Here is a 14949-nt window from a genome sequence, read left to right as displayed (position 1 = left end):
TTCAGTTCCAATCTCTGAACAATTGAAATTTTACATAATAGTTGATCACATAATAACTGGCTCTGAGGAGTATACTCAGTGACGGATCACCCACGTAAAAAATATGCTGGATCAGTGAGGACAAACTCTGTTTCAACAATCAAAAATGACCATATTTTAATACATTATGGGAACAGTCCTCTCTCTGAACATTTTTATAAAATTTTTTAGAACTTTTATCTAATATGTGAATGAAAGGTTCTGTAGTCACTTTGACTACTTTGGATACGTATTTTCAGGTGACAGAGAGATCCACACAATGCTCTCCAGATTAAAATTTTAAAAAGCCTCAAAAAACATCCCAGCTTGTTTCTAAGGCTGTCAGGGTAGCTTGGCCTCTCTTTTTGAACATAGAGCACTTAAGAAGCTTCTGAAAATAAATTTTCATGAGAAGTTCAGATATGTCTAAATGCTCAAGTTCATCTAAAGCCTTTGGGCTTTCCCTATACTCATAATTTCTTAGAAGTAAGGATGAATTAAGATACATTTCTCATGACTTAAGAACTGTAGGCAAGTTGAAGGTGGAAATACTATAGCCCAGTATGTCATTTCTTTATTTCTCTAATTTACTTAAATGAGTCCATTGTACCCAAGTAAATGGATAGAGGCTAATTTTTTTGTTTCTTTGCAGCCTTGCCATTCAGTTACTAACATCTGCTCATTAGTTGGTTGACCAAACTTTGTAAATGAGCCACATAGGACTGCCTCTCACCACTTTCCACTTGAATTTCTTGTCTCATTTATACTTTTTAATTTTTTTTCAGAAATGTCAATCACTTCTGTGCAAACAATTTTTACACATTTTAATAAAGCTACACTCTCTTATCTTAAAAAGATACCAAGAAGAAACTTTTATAGGTTAATTTAAAGGCATTTTCTTGAAAGTCTTAAACTTTTACCTTTTATATCTCATGCCCCTATGATGTTATGATCTGCTGCCCAAGTCAGAGTTTGTAATGAAGCTTCTACAAATATGTTATAATCCATAATTAGTATTAGTGTTCCCTAGTTACTAATATATTTTATCTAGAGTTTGTTGGGGTTTTTTTTAAACATAGAATGTTTTATTGCATTAGCAGGTTTGGTCAGAGAGAAGTTAATTCAGATGGTCAATAATATTAAAGGCCTTTATTTGTGAACACGCATATGTGAACTGAATGAATGAATGAATGCAATCTATTCTTAATGTAGTGCAGCCATAAGTGTTAACTTCAAGTATCCGATCTCTCCTCCACTATATATTTTTCCATCTTTATAATAATCCTATTCCAGACTTCTTCAATTTCTTCTTCTTTTCATGAGAAGAAATTAGTTTACCTTTTTCCCCTAAAATACCCTACTACTTGCAACTTTTTTTTAAATTTCTTCTTTTGATTATTCACTTTTCAGCCTTTTTCTCCTCCTCCCATTCCCCGCCCTTTCTGAAATCAAAATTATCCATTGTCAGGTGTGTGACATCACAGAGTTCCTTATATATTCTAAATATGTTCTTTATCAGATACATGATATGCGGATATTTTCTCCCGGTCTCTGTTATGCCTTTTCATTCTTTTAACAGTAGCTTTTGAAAAGCAAACTTTTTTTTATTTTGATGAAGTCCAATTTGTCAATTTTTTTCTTTTATATATCATGCTTTAGTATAGTATCTAAGAAACCTTTGCCAAAGTTACAAAGCTTTTCTCCTATGTTTTCTTGAAAAAGTTTTGTAATTCAAATTGGTTTCATATTTAAGTCTATGATCTGTTTTGTGTTAAGTTTTGTATATGATGTGAGGTTTGGATCAGAGGATTCTGTTTTGTTTTGTTGGCATTTGGATATCCAGTTGTTCTAGCATTGTTTCTTGAAAAAACAGCCATGCCTCAACTGAATGGTCTTTACACCTTCATTGAAAATCAATTGTCATTATAAGGGTAGGTCTGTTTCTGGACGTATTCTAATCCATTGATCTACTTCTGTCTTTACACCAGTAACACAGGGTCTTGATTACTGTAGTTTTATAATATGTCTTGGAATCAGGTATTATTGGTCCTCCAGCCTTGTCCTTTTTTAAAGTCGGTTTAACTACTCAGGGTCCTTTGTATGTCCTCATCAATTTAGAATAAGTTTTTCAGTTTCTACAACATAGGCTTCTGGAATCCCAACTTGTATTACCTTGAATCCAAAGGTAAGTTTGGGGAGAACTGACATGTCGACAGTATTCAGTCATCTGACTCATTAACATGAAATGTTTCTCCATTTATTTAGGCCTTCTTTAATTTCTCTCAACACTGATTGTTAGTTTTCAGCGTATAAGTCCTGCACATATTTGGCTCATTTATTCCTGCATATCTCATTGGTAAATGGTATTATTTTTCAATTTCAATTTGCAATTGTTTGTTGCTAATTTATGGGAATACTACTAATTGTTGTATGTTGATCTTGTATCATGCTACCTTACTAAACTATCTTGTTAGTTTTAATAACTTTTTGGTAGACTTCACCAGGTTTTCTATATAGACAGTCACACATATAAAAGCCAGTTTAGCTTCTTCTTTCCCAATCTGGATGCCTTTCCTCCCTCCCTCCTTATTGCACTGGCTAGAACCTCCAGTACAATGTTGAATAGAAATGATGAGAGTATATATTCTTATCTTCTTTTGTCCTGAAGGGAAGTGAGTGAGAAAGCATTCAGTCTTTCACCGCTAAGTACATCATCATAGGTTTTTAAATAAATGCCCTTTATTCCTTCATTTCCTAGTTTGCTGAGAGTTTGTATCAGGAATGGATGTTGGATTTTTGTCAAATGCTTTTTCTGCACCTACTAAGATAATCATATGATTTTTCTTTTTAAATGTGCTAATATGGTAAGTTACATTGGTTTTCAAATGTTAAACCAACTTTTCATTCTTTGAATAAACCCCACTTAGTCATGGTGTGTTATCCTTTTTATAAATTGGTGGACTTGATTTGCTAAAATTTTATTTAGAGTTGTTTGTATTTTGTTCAAGAGAAATATGGGTCTATAGTTTTATTTTCGTGTACTGTCTTAGTCTGGTTTTGCTATCAGAGTAAGCTGGCTTCATGGAATGCGTTAAGAAGAATTCCCTCCTCTTCAGTTTTCTGGAAGAGTCTGTGAGGATATGATATTAATTTTTCCTTTTGTAATTTCTATTTATTTATTGATATTATCTATTTGATGAGATGTTGTTCCCATACTTTCCGTTAGTTCTTTAAGTATGGTTTTCTTGCATTCTTTGAATGTATTTATAATAGTGGATTTCAAGTCGTTGTCTAGAAAGTCCGATGTCTGGGCTTCCTAAGGGACCATTTCAGTTGATTGCTTTTTCCCTTGTGTGGTGCATACTTTCTTGTTTCTTTGCATGCCTTGTAACCTTTTATTGAAAACTAGATATTTTGAATGATATAATGTGACAACTCTGGAAATTAGATTCTTCCCCCTCCCCAGGGTTTGTTATTGTTGCTACTTATTCTAGTTGTTTGTTGTTTGTTAACTTCTCTGAACAAATTCTTTAATTCTTTCATTGTAATGTGTTTGTCCACAGGAGTCTTTGCTCAGTTATATTAGTGATCAGCTAATAATTGGACACCGATTTCCTTAAACACCTGGAACCAGTAGGTCCCCCAGTCTTGCCAGGTAGGGGCTCTGTGTGTGCTGTGCACACCTTCAACACCCAGCCAGGCAGTTGACACCTCTGTCTTAGCCTTCACTTCCTGTTGGCATAGAGTCTTAAGGTCAGCCAGTGGTGAGGGCTTAAGGCCTTCTCAGGTCTTTCCTGTGCATGCACACAACCCTACACATGTGTAAGACCTTCTAGACTCCCAGGACTAAGTCTGAGCTTTTCAAAACCCTCATGGACAGCTTATTCCCCCAGCTTTTCCTTTAAAGCTTTTAGTTAGTCTGTTGTTTGCCTACTGTTATCCACCACTCAGGCAGCCCTGAAGTTAATTGTAATTGCCTCCCAGGGAAAAGGCAAGCTCTAAGATAAGTCAAATGCAGACAGCCTTACAAGTGGTATCTTCCAGGAAACCACCAAACAGGTCAGATAATGACAATTCCTTGGGAATGAGGCCTTGAAAGAGCTCCAGCCCTGTTCTGCTCCTTCCAGTGGCTGCCAGGTTGCTGGCTTTCACCATAAACGCAGGCTCTTCTTTTTCAAGGTACCCACAGAGCCAGACAGTGGGGATGGGATAAGGTAAGTTAAAATGCCACAAAGCTCACTGTTCTTACCAAGTGTCAACCATTCTTCTTGAATAAACATTCTCCGGGTTACTACAAGCTATTGGCTAATTTCTAGAATCTAAAAAAGTTGATTCTAACCCTGCTTGCCAGTTTTCTCATAGCTTATTTGGAGGAGAAAATTTTCAGAAGTCCTTACACCACCGTTTTCACTGATGTCACTCTATTTCTTCTTCAGATGTTGTGTAGACTCACCAGTAAAGCTCTCTGGGCCTGAAGTATTCTTTTATGGAAGATTTTTAACTACAAGTTCAATTTGTTTAATAGAAGTAGAGCTATTAAGTTTATCTATTTCTTCTTATATAGGCATTGATAATTTGTATCTTTCAAGGAACTTGTCCATTTCATCCAAGTGGTTGAATTCATTGACATAAGGTTGTTCATAATATTCCCTCATTATCTTTTTAATATTGAAAGAATCTGTAATAATGTTGCCTCTTTAATTCCTATTATTGATAATTTATTTCTTTACTCTGTTTTCCTCAGTCAGCCTGGCAAATGGTTTATCAATTTTATTGAAAAGAACAGCTTTGTTTCATTGATTTCTCTTTATTGTTTATTTATTTTGTTTCATTGATTTCCACTCTGATCTTTATTTCTGCTTCTTTGGGGTTTAATTTGTGCTTCTTTTTCTAGATTTGTTAGGTGGGACTGGAACTGTGTTTAGTCTAGGGCTAATTATTCCTCACTACTGACACAAATCCCTTTTGGGTATTCTACCCAATGCGTTCTGAGTTGTGCGGTTTTCCATCCTGGCTGATGGGAATAGGTACTGTCCCTGGCCTCGGGAGATTTCCTCCGCTGTATATTGTCACCTGTACTCTGCTGAATACTTGAAGAGAACCTTTGCAAGTCTCCAAGTTCTCTCACTATGAAGCTGTCTCCTCTCTGGTAGTCTGTGAACTATAGCCTACCTGGTCTCCTCAGACTCCTAGCACTCACTCAGGGAGCCCACCAGGCTCCACACAGTCTCCATCCCCCTGTGCTGTGGCCTGGAAGCTCTCAAGGCAGTAAGCTGGGGAGTCATAGGGCTCATCTCATTTATTTTCCATTTCTTCGGTATCACTATCCTTTGTTGCTTAGGATTCAGTGTCTTGAAAATTATTTCATATGTTTTGCCCAATTTTTTTGGTTGTTTTAGGTGAGCAGTAAATCTGGTCCCTGTTACTTCATCTTGGATGCAAGCAAAAGTCCAGATGTTGTATTTTTCAGGGTAGCTTTCTGTTGGATCATATGTACATTATGAGAAAGAAAAGGTGGAGAGGGTCACACGGTCTGATTTTCCCACAGTGATCAGGGAAAGCCAAAGATGTAAGATAGCATTTAAGTCTTAAAAACCATGTAGAGACAGGGTGAACAAAAAGAAAAGGACCTGAAGTCAGAAGGATGGCAGGAGCTAAGGCACAATTGCATGAAAGTGCCTGGAATACCCTGAGACTAGCAGGGTACTCTACAGGGTGGGGGAATGCACAGACCAAAAATATATATATATTTTTTTTTAAATTGGGCCTCCCAGCAAGATACAGTCCAGGTCCACTGTGTCTGTAATCTTACCAGTTGCCCAAATACAAAGATTTCACATAAATGTAGATTTCTTATTTCTTTTGAAGTTCTGGACCACAGTTCCACATTCTTTGCTGGCTTCCATCCACTGGAGCTGAGTTAGTGGTCGCCTCCCTAAGATGAGTCATCCACTCTCCAGTTTACCAGGGTCCCTGCCGTATTATTCCTGGCTTGCTTTCCTCGCTCTCCTTGTCACCCGGCATCCACAGACATTTGAATTTTTACTTTAATGCTAAGGTGTAGGTTCCCTGGAGATAGGCAGTAAGTTATCGATGCTTTTTGCTTCAGAACTCAACTTTTCTTTTCTCTCTCATCATTTTCCTCCTTTCTAGACGTACTTTATTTGTTCTTTCATCTTTGTGGCTTCTGACCCTTTTCCTTCTCAGTCATCTGACTTCATTTTACTTACTTAGACATCTCCATATTAGTCTTCTCGGGCTGCTGTAACAGTACCACCGACTGGGTGGCCTTAACAATGTAAATGTATTATTTTCATAGTTCTGGAGCCTGGAAATTCAAGATCAAGGTTCCAACAGGGCTGGTTTCTGGTGAGGCCTCTCTTCCTGCCTTGCAGGTGGCCAGCTTCTTGCTGTGTCCTCACATGGCCTTTCCTCTGTGCATGTGTGGAGAGAAAGAGCTCTCTGGTGTCTCTTCCTCTTCTTATAAGGCCACCAGTCCTGTGGCTTAGGGTCTCATCCTTATGACCTCCTTTAACTTTAATTACCGCCTTAAAGGCCCGATCTCCAGATATATTCACTTTAGGGGTTAGGGCTTCAACCTGTGAAAGAACACAGTTCAGTCCACAGCAGTCACTGTTCAGTCCTCCTTACTGCCTGATTTTGAAATTCTTGTACCTTTTTCAAGCTCTGTTGTGATGTCTCCCATTATTCCTAGACATCCTAGAAAGGGGACACTGCCTTCCATTCTTTGAATTTCCCTTTTTTCATTGTTTTTGTATTTTCTTTTTTCTAACATAACTTGAATTACTAAACACTCATCCACAAAATATTTGTTTTCTATGTTACTGTTCCTGTTGAACCATTTGAAAAGCTGCACTCCCCATCCCACAGGTCAGGATATCACTGTTTTCTTATGCATAAACTTCACCCCTTCTTTCACCCCTTCACTCCTTCTTTGTCAGTAAGGAATCTCCTGCTCTTTTACACACACACACACACACACACACACACACACACACACACACTTCTATTTAATTTGATAAAAACTTCCTGGTTTTTCCTAGGCAGCTAATATTTTTCTGAAAGAAGTAAAATTTATTTTATTCTTGTCCCTTCATACAGTAAAAAGGAGCCAAACCAGCTAAGGTTTATTCTCTCTACGTCAGAGAAATATCTCTGACTCCCCGCTGCCCACCCACATATATAATCGCTCATATCATCTGTCGAATATTTTTCTCTCAGATCCTCCCATTTATCTCCCCTTTTTATTCCCACTGCCACTTCCCTAAATCTGAGCCCCATCTGAGCTGTTGCAGCAGCTTTCTCACTGGCTCCTTGTCTCCAATCTTCCCCTCCTGCAGTTCTGAGGTGGGCAGAGAACAGAGCCTTGAGGACCGCAGACACATCATGGATATGCAGGGCAAGAAGAACGAGCAAATGGCCGGAAAGTCACCCTCATAGAGGTAAGAGGAAACCAGGAGACCGTCATGTCACAGAGTCAACAGGAAGGTTTAGGAAAGGCATGGTCAACAGGGACAAATATCAAAGACAGCAGAAGTCAAATAAGGGCTGAAAAATGCCTTGGGGATTTGCAACCAAGAGGCTGTTTGTGACCTGGGAGAAGATGGTTTTGAATGGAGGGTCCTGGAAGCATGAGTCAGATTGTCTCCAGCCCGCAGGGAGAAGGCCCGTCAGGAGAGGCTGCTTCTCCCAGAAGTTGGACTTCAAAGGAAAGAAAAAGTTCTGCAGAAACTAGTGGAAAACACAGGATGTAAGGAAGATCTTTATACAGGAGGGAATGACAAGAATATTTATAACCCCATAGCAAAGAGCCCCTTGAGAAGAGCCAGTCAAGGTACAGGATAAGGAGAATAATTAAAAGAGTAGTATTTGAAACAAGAAGGTGGGGCTACTTTTTCCACTGAGACAGGCAAGTGAGACAAAATGAGTTTGAATGATGATGTTTTCTGGTGAGAGATAAAGTATAAGAAGGACAGGAAAGGACTTCCTAAAGAAGGCGGCCTCTGTTTTCTCTATTACTAGAAGTGAAGTTTGTCTGATGAAAGTGAAAATGTTAAGCTCTACCACGTACACTTTTATGAAATTGATACTTAATGAGAATTAGATTCAAATTTTCCATAAGTATTTTTAGATTTTGATGGCAAAAAATAAAATCTCATTATACAGAAAGTTTATAAATCAATAGTTTTATAATCATGGGTGTTAAGGAATGACTTTTTATCATTGATACCAGAATCAGAAAACATATTTTGAAACAGGTTTTTAGCTCTAAATAATAGAAACTTTAAAATCATTTATGTCAGAGAGAAAAAAATGCCATAAGCAGAATCTAAAAACAACCAATAAGCTGGGATCAGGAAGAATTTCACAAAATATGTGACAGACGAAGCGTTAATACCCTTAACTTATAAAAAGCTCTAAAAAGTCAAAAGGGAAAAGAAGTATATCAGTAGGAGAACTGGCAAACGGGGTGCATAGGATATTCTTAAAGGGATATATATATATATATATATATATATATATATATATATATATATATATATATATATATATATATATGGCAGTGAACATACGAAAAATGTCCAATTACAGTGATCAAATTAATAGAAATTAAAACAATAAATGAGATGGTATTTTCCCCTCAGAAAATAGCAGCAAGCTTCAAACTGATACAACCTTGTGTTGATGAGAGTGTGGGGAAGTGGGTTTCCTCATATGCTGCCAGTAATAGTATATATTAAAACAATCCTTTGTGGAGTATAGCTTGGTAATACTTGTTTATTTTAAGTTTTCAAATTGTTGATGTCTTTTGACCTGAATATTCTACTTCCAGGAATTTACTGTAGGAAAATGTTTAAGTATACATGCAGAGATTCAGTTAAAAGGCTACTCCTTCAAGCAGTGTTTTAAAAATAGAAGGAAAAAAATTCAATTTCTATGAATAAAGGATTGATTAACTTATTATTTTTTTTAATTTATTTATTATCATTTTTTTTGGCTGCGTTAGGTCTTCGTTGCTGCGTGCAGACTTTCTCTAGTTGTGGCGAGCAGGGGCTACTGTCCATTGTGGTGCGTGGGCTTCTCATTGCGGTGGCTTCTCTTGTTGCGGAGCATGGGCTCTAGGCGTCCGGGCTTCGTTAGTTGTGGCATGAGGACTCAGTAGTTGTGGCTCACGGGCTCTAGAGCGCAGGCTCAGTAGTTGTGGCGCACGAGCTTAGTTGCTCCGCGGCATGTGGGATCTTCCTGAGCCAGGGCTCAAACCCATGTCCCGGGCATTGGCAGGCGGATTCTTAACCACTGTGTCACGAGGGAAGCTCAGAATTGATTAAATTATGAAACATTTATATAATAGAACACCATGTGACTATTTCAAATAGTGAAAATATTATAGGAGTATGTTCATAGATGTGGAAGGAATGATGAAAAATTTCTAAGTTAAAAGGATGATTATAAAATAGTTTTTATATAACATATGCATAAAATATGGAACAATATACATCAATAAATGTCAGTAGTTATCGCTAAGTGGTGGAATTGTAGTGATTTTTTTCCTTCATTTTACTGTGTGTATTTTCTAATTTTTCTACTCAGCATATATTGATATATATACACACTTGATCATTTCTTTTTTTTCTTTGCTTTTTGTTTTTTTGAATTTTATTTATTTTTAATACAGCATTCTTATTACTTATCTATTTTATACATATTAGTGTATATATGGCAATCCCAATCTCCCAATTCATCCCACCACTGCCCCCCACGTTCCCCCCTTTGTGTCCACACGTTTGTTCTCTACATATGTGTCTCTATTTCTGCCTTGCAAACCAGTTCATTGTACCATTTTTCTAGATTTCACATATATGCGTTAATATACGGTATTTGTTTTTCTCTTTCTAACTTCACTCTGTATGACAGTCTCTAGGTCCATCCACGTCTCTACAAATGACCCAATTTTGTTTCTTTTTATGGCTGAGTAATATTCCTTTGTATATATGTACCACATCTTCTTTATCTGTTCGTCTGTCGATGGGCATTTAGGTTGCTTTCATGACCTGGCTATCGTAGATAGTGCTGCAATGAACATTGGGGTGTGTGTGTCTTTTTGAATTATGGTTTTCTCTGGGTATATGCCCAGTAGTGGGATTGCTGGGTCCTATGGTAATTCTATTTTTAGTTTTTCAAGGAACCTGCATACTGTTCTCCATAGTGGCTGTATCAATTTACATTCCCATCAACAGTGCAAGAAGCTTCCCTTTTCTCCACACCCTCTCCAGCATTTGTTGTTTAAATTTTCTGATGATGCCCATGCTAACCGGTGTGAGGTGATACTTCATTGTAGTTTTGATTTGCATTTCTCTAATAATAAGCGATGTTCAGCAGCTTTTCATTTGCCTCTTGGCCATCTGTGTGTCTTCTTTGGAGAAATGTCTTAGGTCTTCTCTGTGTTTTTTGATTGAGTTGTTTGTTTTTTTAATATTGAGCTGCGTGAGCTGTTTATATATTTTGGAGATTAATCATTTGTTGATTCGTTTGCAAATATTTTCTCCCACTCTGAGGGTTGTCTTTTCGTCTTATTTATACTTTCCTTTGCTGTGTAAAAGCTTTTAAGTTTCATTAGGCCCCATTTGTTTCTTTTTGTTTTTATTTCCATTACTCTAGGAGGTGGGTCAAAAAAGATCTTGCTGTGACTTATGTCAAAGAGTGTTATTCCTGTATTTTCCTCTAAAAGTTTTATAGTGTCTGGTCTTACATTTAGGTCCTTAATCCATTTTCAGATTATTTTTGTATATACTGTTAGGGATTGTTCTAACTTCATTCTTTTACATGTAGCTGTCCAGTTTTCCCAGCACCACTTATTGAAGAGACTGTCTTTTCTCCATTGTATATCCTTGGCTCCTTTGTCATAGATTAGTTGACCATAGGTGTGTGGGTTTATCTCTGGGTTTTCTATCCTGTTCCATTGATGTATATTTCTACTTTTTTGCCAGTACCATACTATCTTGATTACTGTACCTTTGTAGTATAATCTGAAGTCAGGGAGTCTGATTTCTCCAGCTCCGTTTTTTTCCCTCAAGATTGCTTTGGCAATTAGGGGTCTTTTTTGTCTCCCTACAAATTTTAAGATTTTTTGTTCTAGTTCTGTAAAAAATGCTATTGGTAATTTGATACAGATTGCATTGAATCTGTAGATTGCTTTGGGTAGTATAGTCATTTTCACAATATTGATTCTTCCAATCCAAGAACATGGTATATCTCTCTGTTTACACTTGATCATTTCTTTTAAAACAAAAGTAATTTCAGAAATTTTTTAATACAGCCCATTCTTTATACATTTAAAGAAATCAAGGTCTGAGAGTCAGAGTAAAAAATGCCTGAACTAGGACTTGATCTTCTGGCTCCAAGTTCAGAGTTATTTCTGTTACAAATGCTTTGCCTTTTTCCCTTTTTTTTTTAACATCTTTATTGCAGTATGATTGCTTTACCATGGTGTGTTAGTCTCTGCTTTATAACAAAGTGAATCAGCTATACATGCACATATATCCCCATATCTCCTCCCTCTTGCTTCTCCCTCCCAGCCTCCCTATCCCACCCCTCTAGGTGGTCACACAGCACCAAGCTAATCTCCCTGTGCTATGTGGCTGCTTCCCACCAGCTGTCTGTTTTACATTTGGTAGTGTATATTTGTCCATGCCACTCTCTCTCACTTCATCCCAGCTTACCCTTCCCCCTCCCCATCTCCTCAAGTCCATTCTCTACATCTGCGTCTTTATCCTGTCCTGCCCCTAGATTTTTCAAAGCTCTTTTTCTTTTTTAGATTCCATATATATGTGTTAGCACACAGTATTTGTTTTTCTCTTTCTGACTTACTTCACTCTGTATGACAAACTCTAGGTCCACCCACCTCACTATAAATAACTGAATTTCATTTCTTTTTATGGCTGAGTAATATTCCGCTGTATATATGTGCCACATTATCTTTATCCATTCATCTGTCAATGGACACTTAGGTTGCTACCATGTCCTGGCTATTGTAAATAGAGCTGCAATGAACATTTTGGTATTATTTGAATTATGATCTTCTCAGGGTACATGCCCACTAGTGGGATTGCTGAGTCATATGGTAGTTCTATTTTGAGTTTTGTAAGGAGCCTCCATACTGTTCTCCATAGTGGCTGTATCAATTTACATTCCCACCAACAGTGCAAGAGAGTTCCCTTTTCTCCACACCCTCTCCAGCATTTATTGTTTGTAGATTTTTTGACGATGGCCATTCTGACTGGTGTAAACTGATACCCCACTGTAGTTTTGATTTGCATTTCTCTAATGATTAGTGATACTGAGCATCCTTTCATGTGTTTGTTGGCGATCTGTATATCTTCTTTGGAGAAATGTCTGTTTAGGTCTTCTGCCCATTTTTGGATTGGGTTGTTTGTTTTTTTGATATTGAGCTGTGTGAGATGCTTGTATATTTTGGAGATTAATCCTTTGTCAGTTTCTTCATTTGCAACTATTCTGAGGGGTGTCCTTTCGTCTTTTTTATAGTTTCCTTTGCTGTGCAAAAGCTTTTATGTTTTATTAATTCCCATTTGTTTATTTTTGTTTTTATTTCCATTTCGCTAGGAGGTGGGTTAAAAAGGATCTTGCTGTGATTTATGTCATAGAGTGTTCTGCCTATGTTTTCCTCTAACAGTTTTATCGTGTCTGGCCTTACATTTAGGTCTTTAATCCATTTTGAGTTTACTTTTGTGTATGGTGTTAGGAAGTGTTCTAATTTCATTCTTCTACATGTAGCTGTCCAGTTTTCCCAGCACCACTTATTGAAGAGGCTATCTTTTCTCCACTGTATATTCTTGCCTCCTTTATCAAAGATAAGGTGACCATATGTGTGTGGCACTATCTCTGGGCTTTCTATTCTGTTCCACTGATCTATATTGCTGTTTTCGTGCCAGTACCATACTGTCTTGATTACTGTAACTTTGCAGTATAGTCTGAAGTCTGGGAGCCTGATTCCTCCAGCTCCATTTTTCTTTCTCAAGATGGCTTTTGCTCTTCAGGGTCTTTTGTGTTTCCATACAAATTGTGAAATTTTTTGTACTAGTTCTGTGAAAAATGCCATTGGCAGTTTGATAGAGATTGCATGAATATGTAGATTGCTTTGGGTAGTATACTCATTTTCACAGCATTGATTCTTCCAATCCAAGAACATGGTATATCTATCTGTTTGTATCATCTTTAATTTATTTCATCATTGTCTTATAGTTTTCTGCATACAGGTGTTTTGTCTCCTTAGGTAGGTTTATTCCTAGTTATTTTATTCTTTTTGCTGCAGTGGTAAATGGGACTGTTTCCTTATTTTCTCTTTCAGGTTTTTCATTATTAGTGTATAGGAATGCAAGAGATTTCTGTGCCTTAATGTTTTATCCTGTTACTTTACCAAATTCATTGATTAGCTCTAGTAGTTTTCTGGTAGCATCTTTAGGATTCTCTATATATAGTACCATGTCATCTGCAAACAGTGACAGTTTTACTTCATCTTTTTCTGACTTGGACTCCTGTTATTTCTTTTTCTTCTCTGATTGCTGTGGCTAAAACTTCCAAAACTATGTTGAATAATAGTGGTGGGAGTGGGCAACCTTGTCTTGTTCCTGATCTTAGTGGAAATGGTTTCAGTTTTTCACCATTGAGAACAATGTTGGCTGTGGGTTTGTCTTATATGGCCTTTATTATGTTGAGGTAAGTTCCCTCTGTGCCTACTTTCTGGAAGGTTTTTCTCATAAGTGGGTGTTGAATTTTGTCCAAAGCTTTTTCTTCATCTATTGAGATGATCATATAGTTTTTCTCCTTCAATATTTTAATATGGTGCATCATATTGATTGATTTGCATATATTGAAGAATTCTTGCATTCCTGGGATAAACCCCACTTGATCATGGTGTATGATCCTTTTAATGTGCTGTTGGATTCTGTTTGCTAGTACTATGTGGAGGATTTTTGTGTCTATGTTCATCAGTGATATTGGCCTGTAGTTTTCATTTTTTGTGACATCTTTGTCTGTTTTTGTATCAGGGTGATGGTGGCTTCATAGAAGGAGTTTGGGAGTGTTCCTCCCCTGCTATATTTTGGATGAGTTTGAGAAGGATGGGTGTTAGGTCTTCTCTAAATGTTTGATAGAATTCGCCTGTGAAGCCATCTGGTCCTGGGCTTTTGTTTGTTAGAAGTTTTTTAATCACAGTCTCAATTTCAGTGCTTGTGATTGGTCTGTTTATATTTTCTATTTCTTCCTGGTGCAGTCTGGGGAGGTTGTGCTTTTCTAAGAATTTCTGCATTTCTTCCAGGTTGTCCATTTTATTGGCATATAGTTGCTTGTAGTAATCTTTCATGATCCTTTGTATTTCTGCAGTGTCAGTTGTTACTTCTCCTGTTTTCAATTCTAAGTCTGTTGATTTGAATCTTCTCCTTTTTTTTTTCTTTTTTTTTTTTTTTTTTTTTGTGGTATGCGGGCTTCTCACTGTTGTGGCCTCTCCCGTTGCGGAGCACAGGCTCCGGATGCGCAGGCTCAGCAGCCATGGCTCACGGGCCCAGCCGCTCCGCGGCATATGGGATCCTCCCAGACCGGGGCACGAACCCGTATCCCCTGCATCGGCAGGCGGACTCTCAACCACTGCGCCACCAGGGAGGCCCTCCCTTTTTTTCTTGATGAATCTGGCTAATGGTTTATCAATTTTGTTTATCTTCTCAAAGAACCAGCTTTTAGTTTTATTGATCTTTGCTATTGTTTCCTTCATTTGTTTTTCATTTATTTCTGATCTGATTTTTATCATTTCTTTCCTTCTGCTAACTTTGGGGTTTTTTTCTTCTTCTTTCTCTAACTGCTTTAGGTGTAAGGTTATGTTGTTTATTTGAGATGTTT

General features: G+C 37.4%; 1 protein-coding gene across 1 annotated transcript in view; it reads left to right on the top strand.

Annotated features, from left to right (window-relative positions):
• Positions 1–14949, top strand: part of AHI1 (Abelson helper integration site 1) — a gene marked incomplete at its 3' end in the record, with an annotated part of 214518 nt that overhangs the window by 187210 nt on the left and 12359 nt on the right. Inside the window, 2 exon segments of the mRNA XM_079716741.1 lie at positions 7380–7453; positions 7456–7481. Coding sequence (XP_079572867.1) covers positions 7380–7453; positions 7456–7481 — 100 coding nt within the window.

This window comes from Hyperoodon ampullatus (assembly GCF_949752795.1).
Source record: "Hyperoodon ampullatus genome assembly, chromosome: 12".
Lineage (NCBI taxonomy): Eukaryota > Metazoa > Chordata > Mammalia > Artiodactyla > Ziphiidae > Hyperoodon > Hyperoodon ampullatus.
The sequence above is the reverse complement of the archived record's forward strand: the minus strand, read 5'-3'. Positions and strand labels throughout refer to the sequence as shown.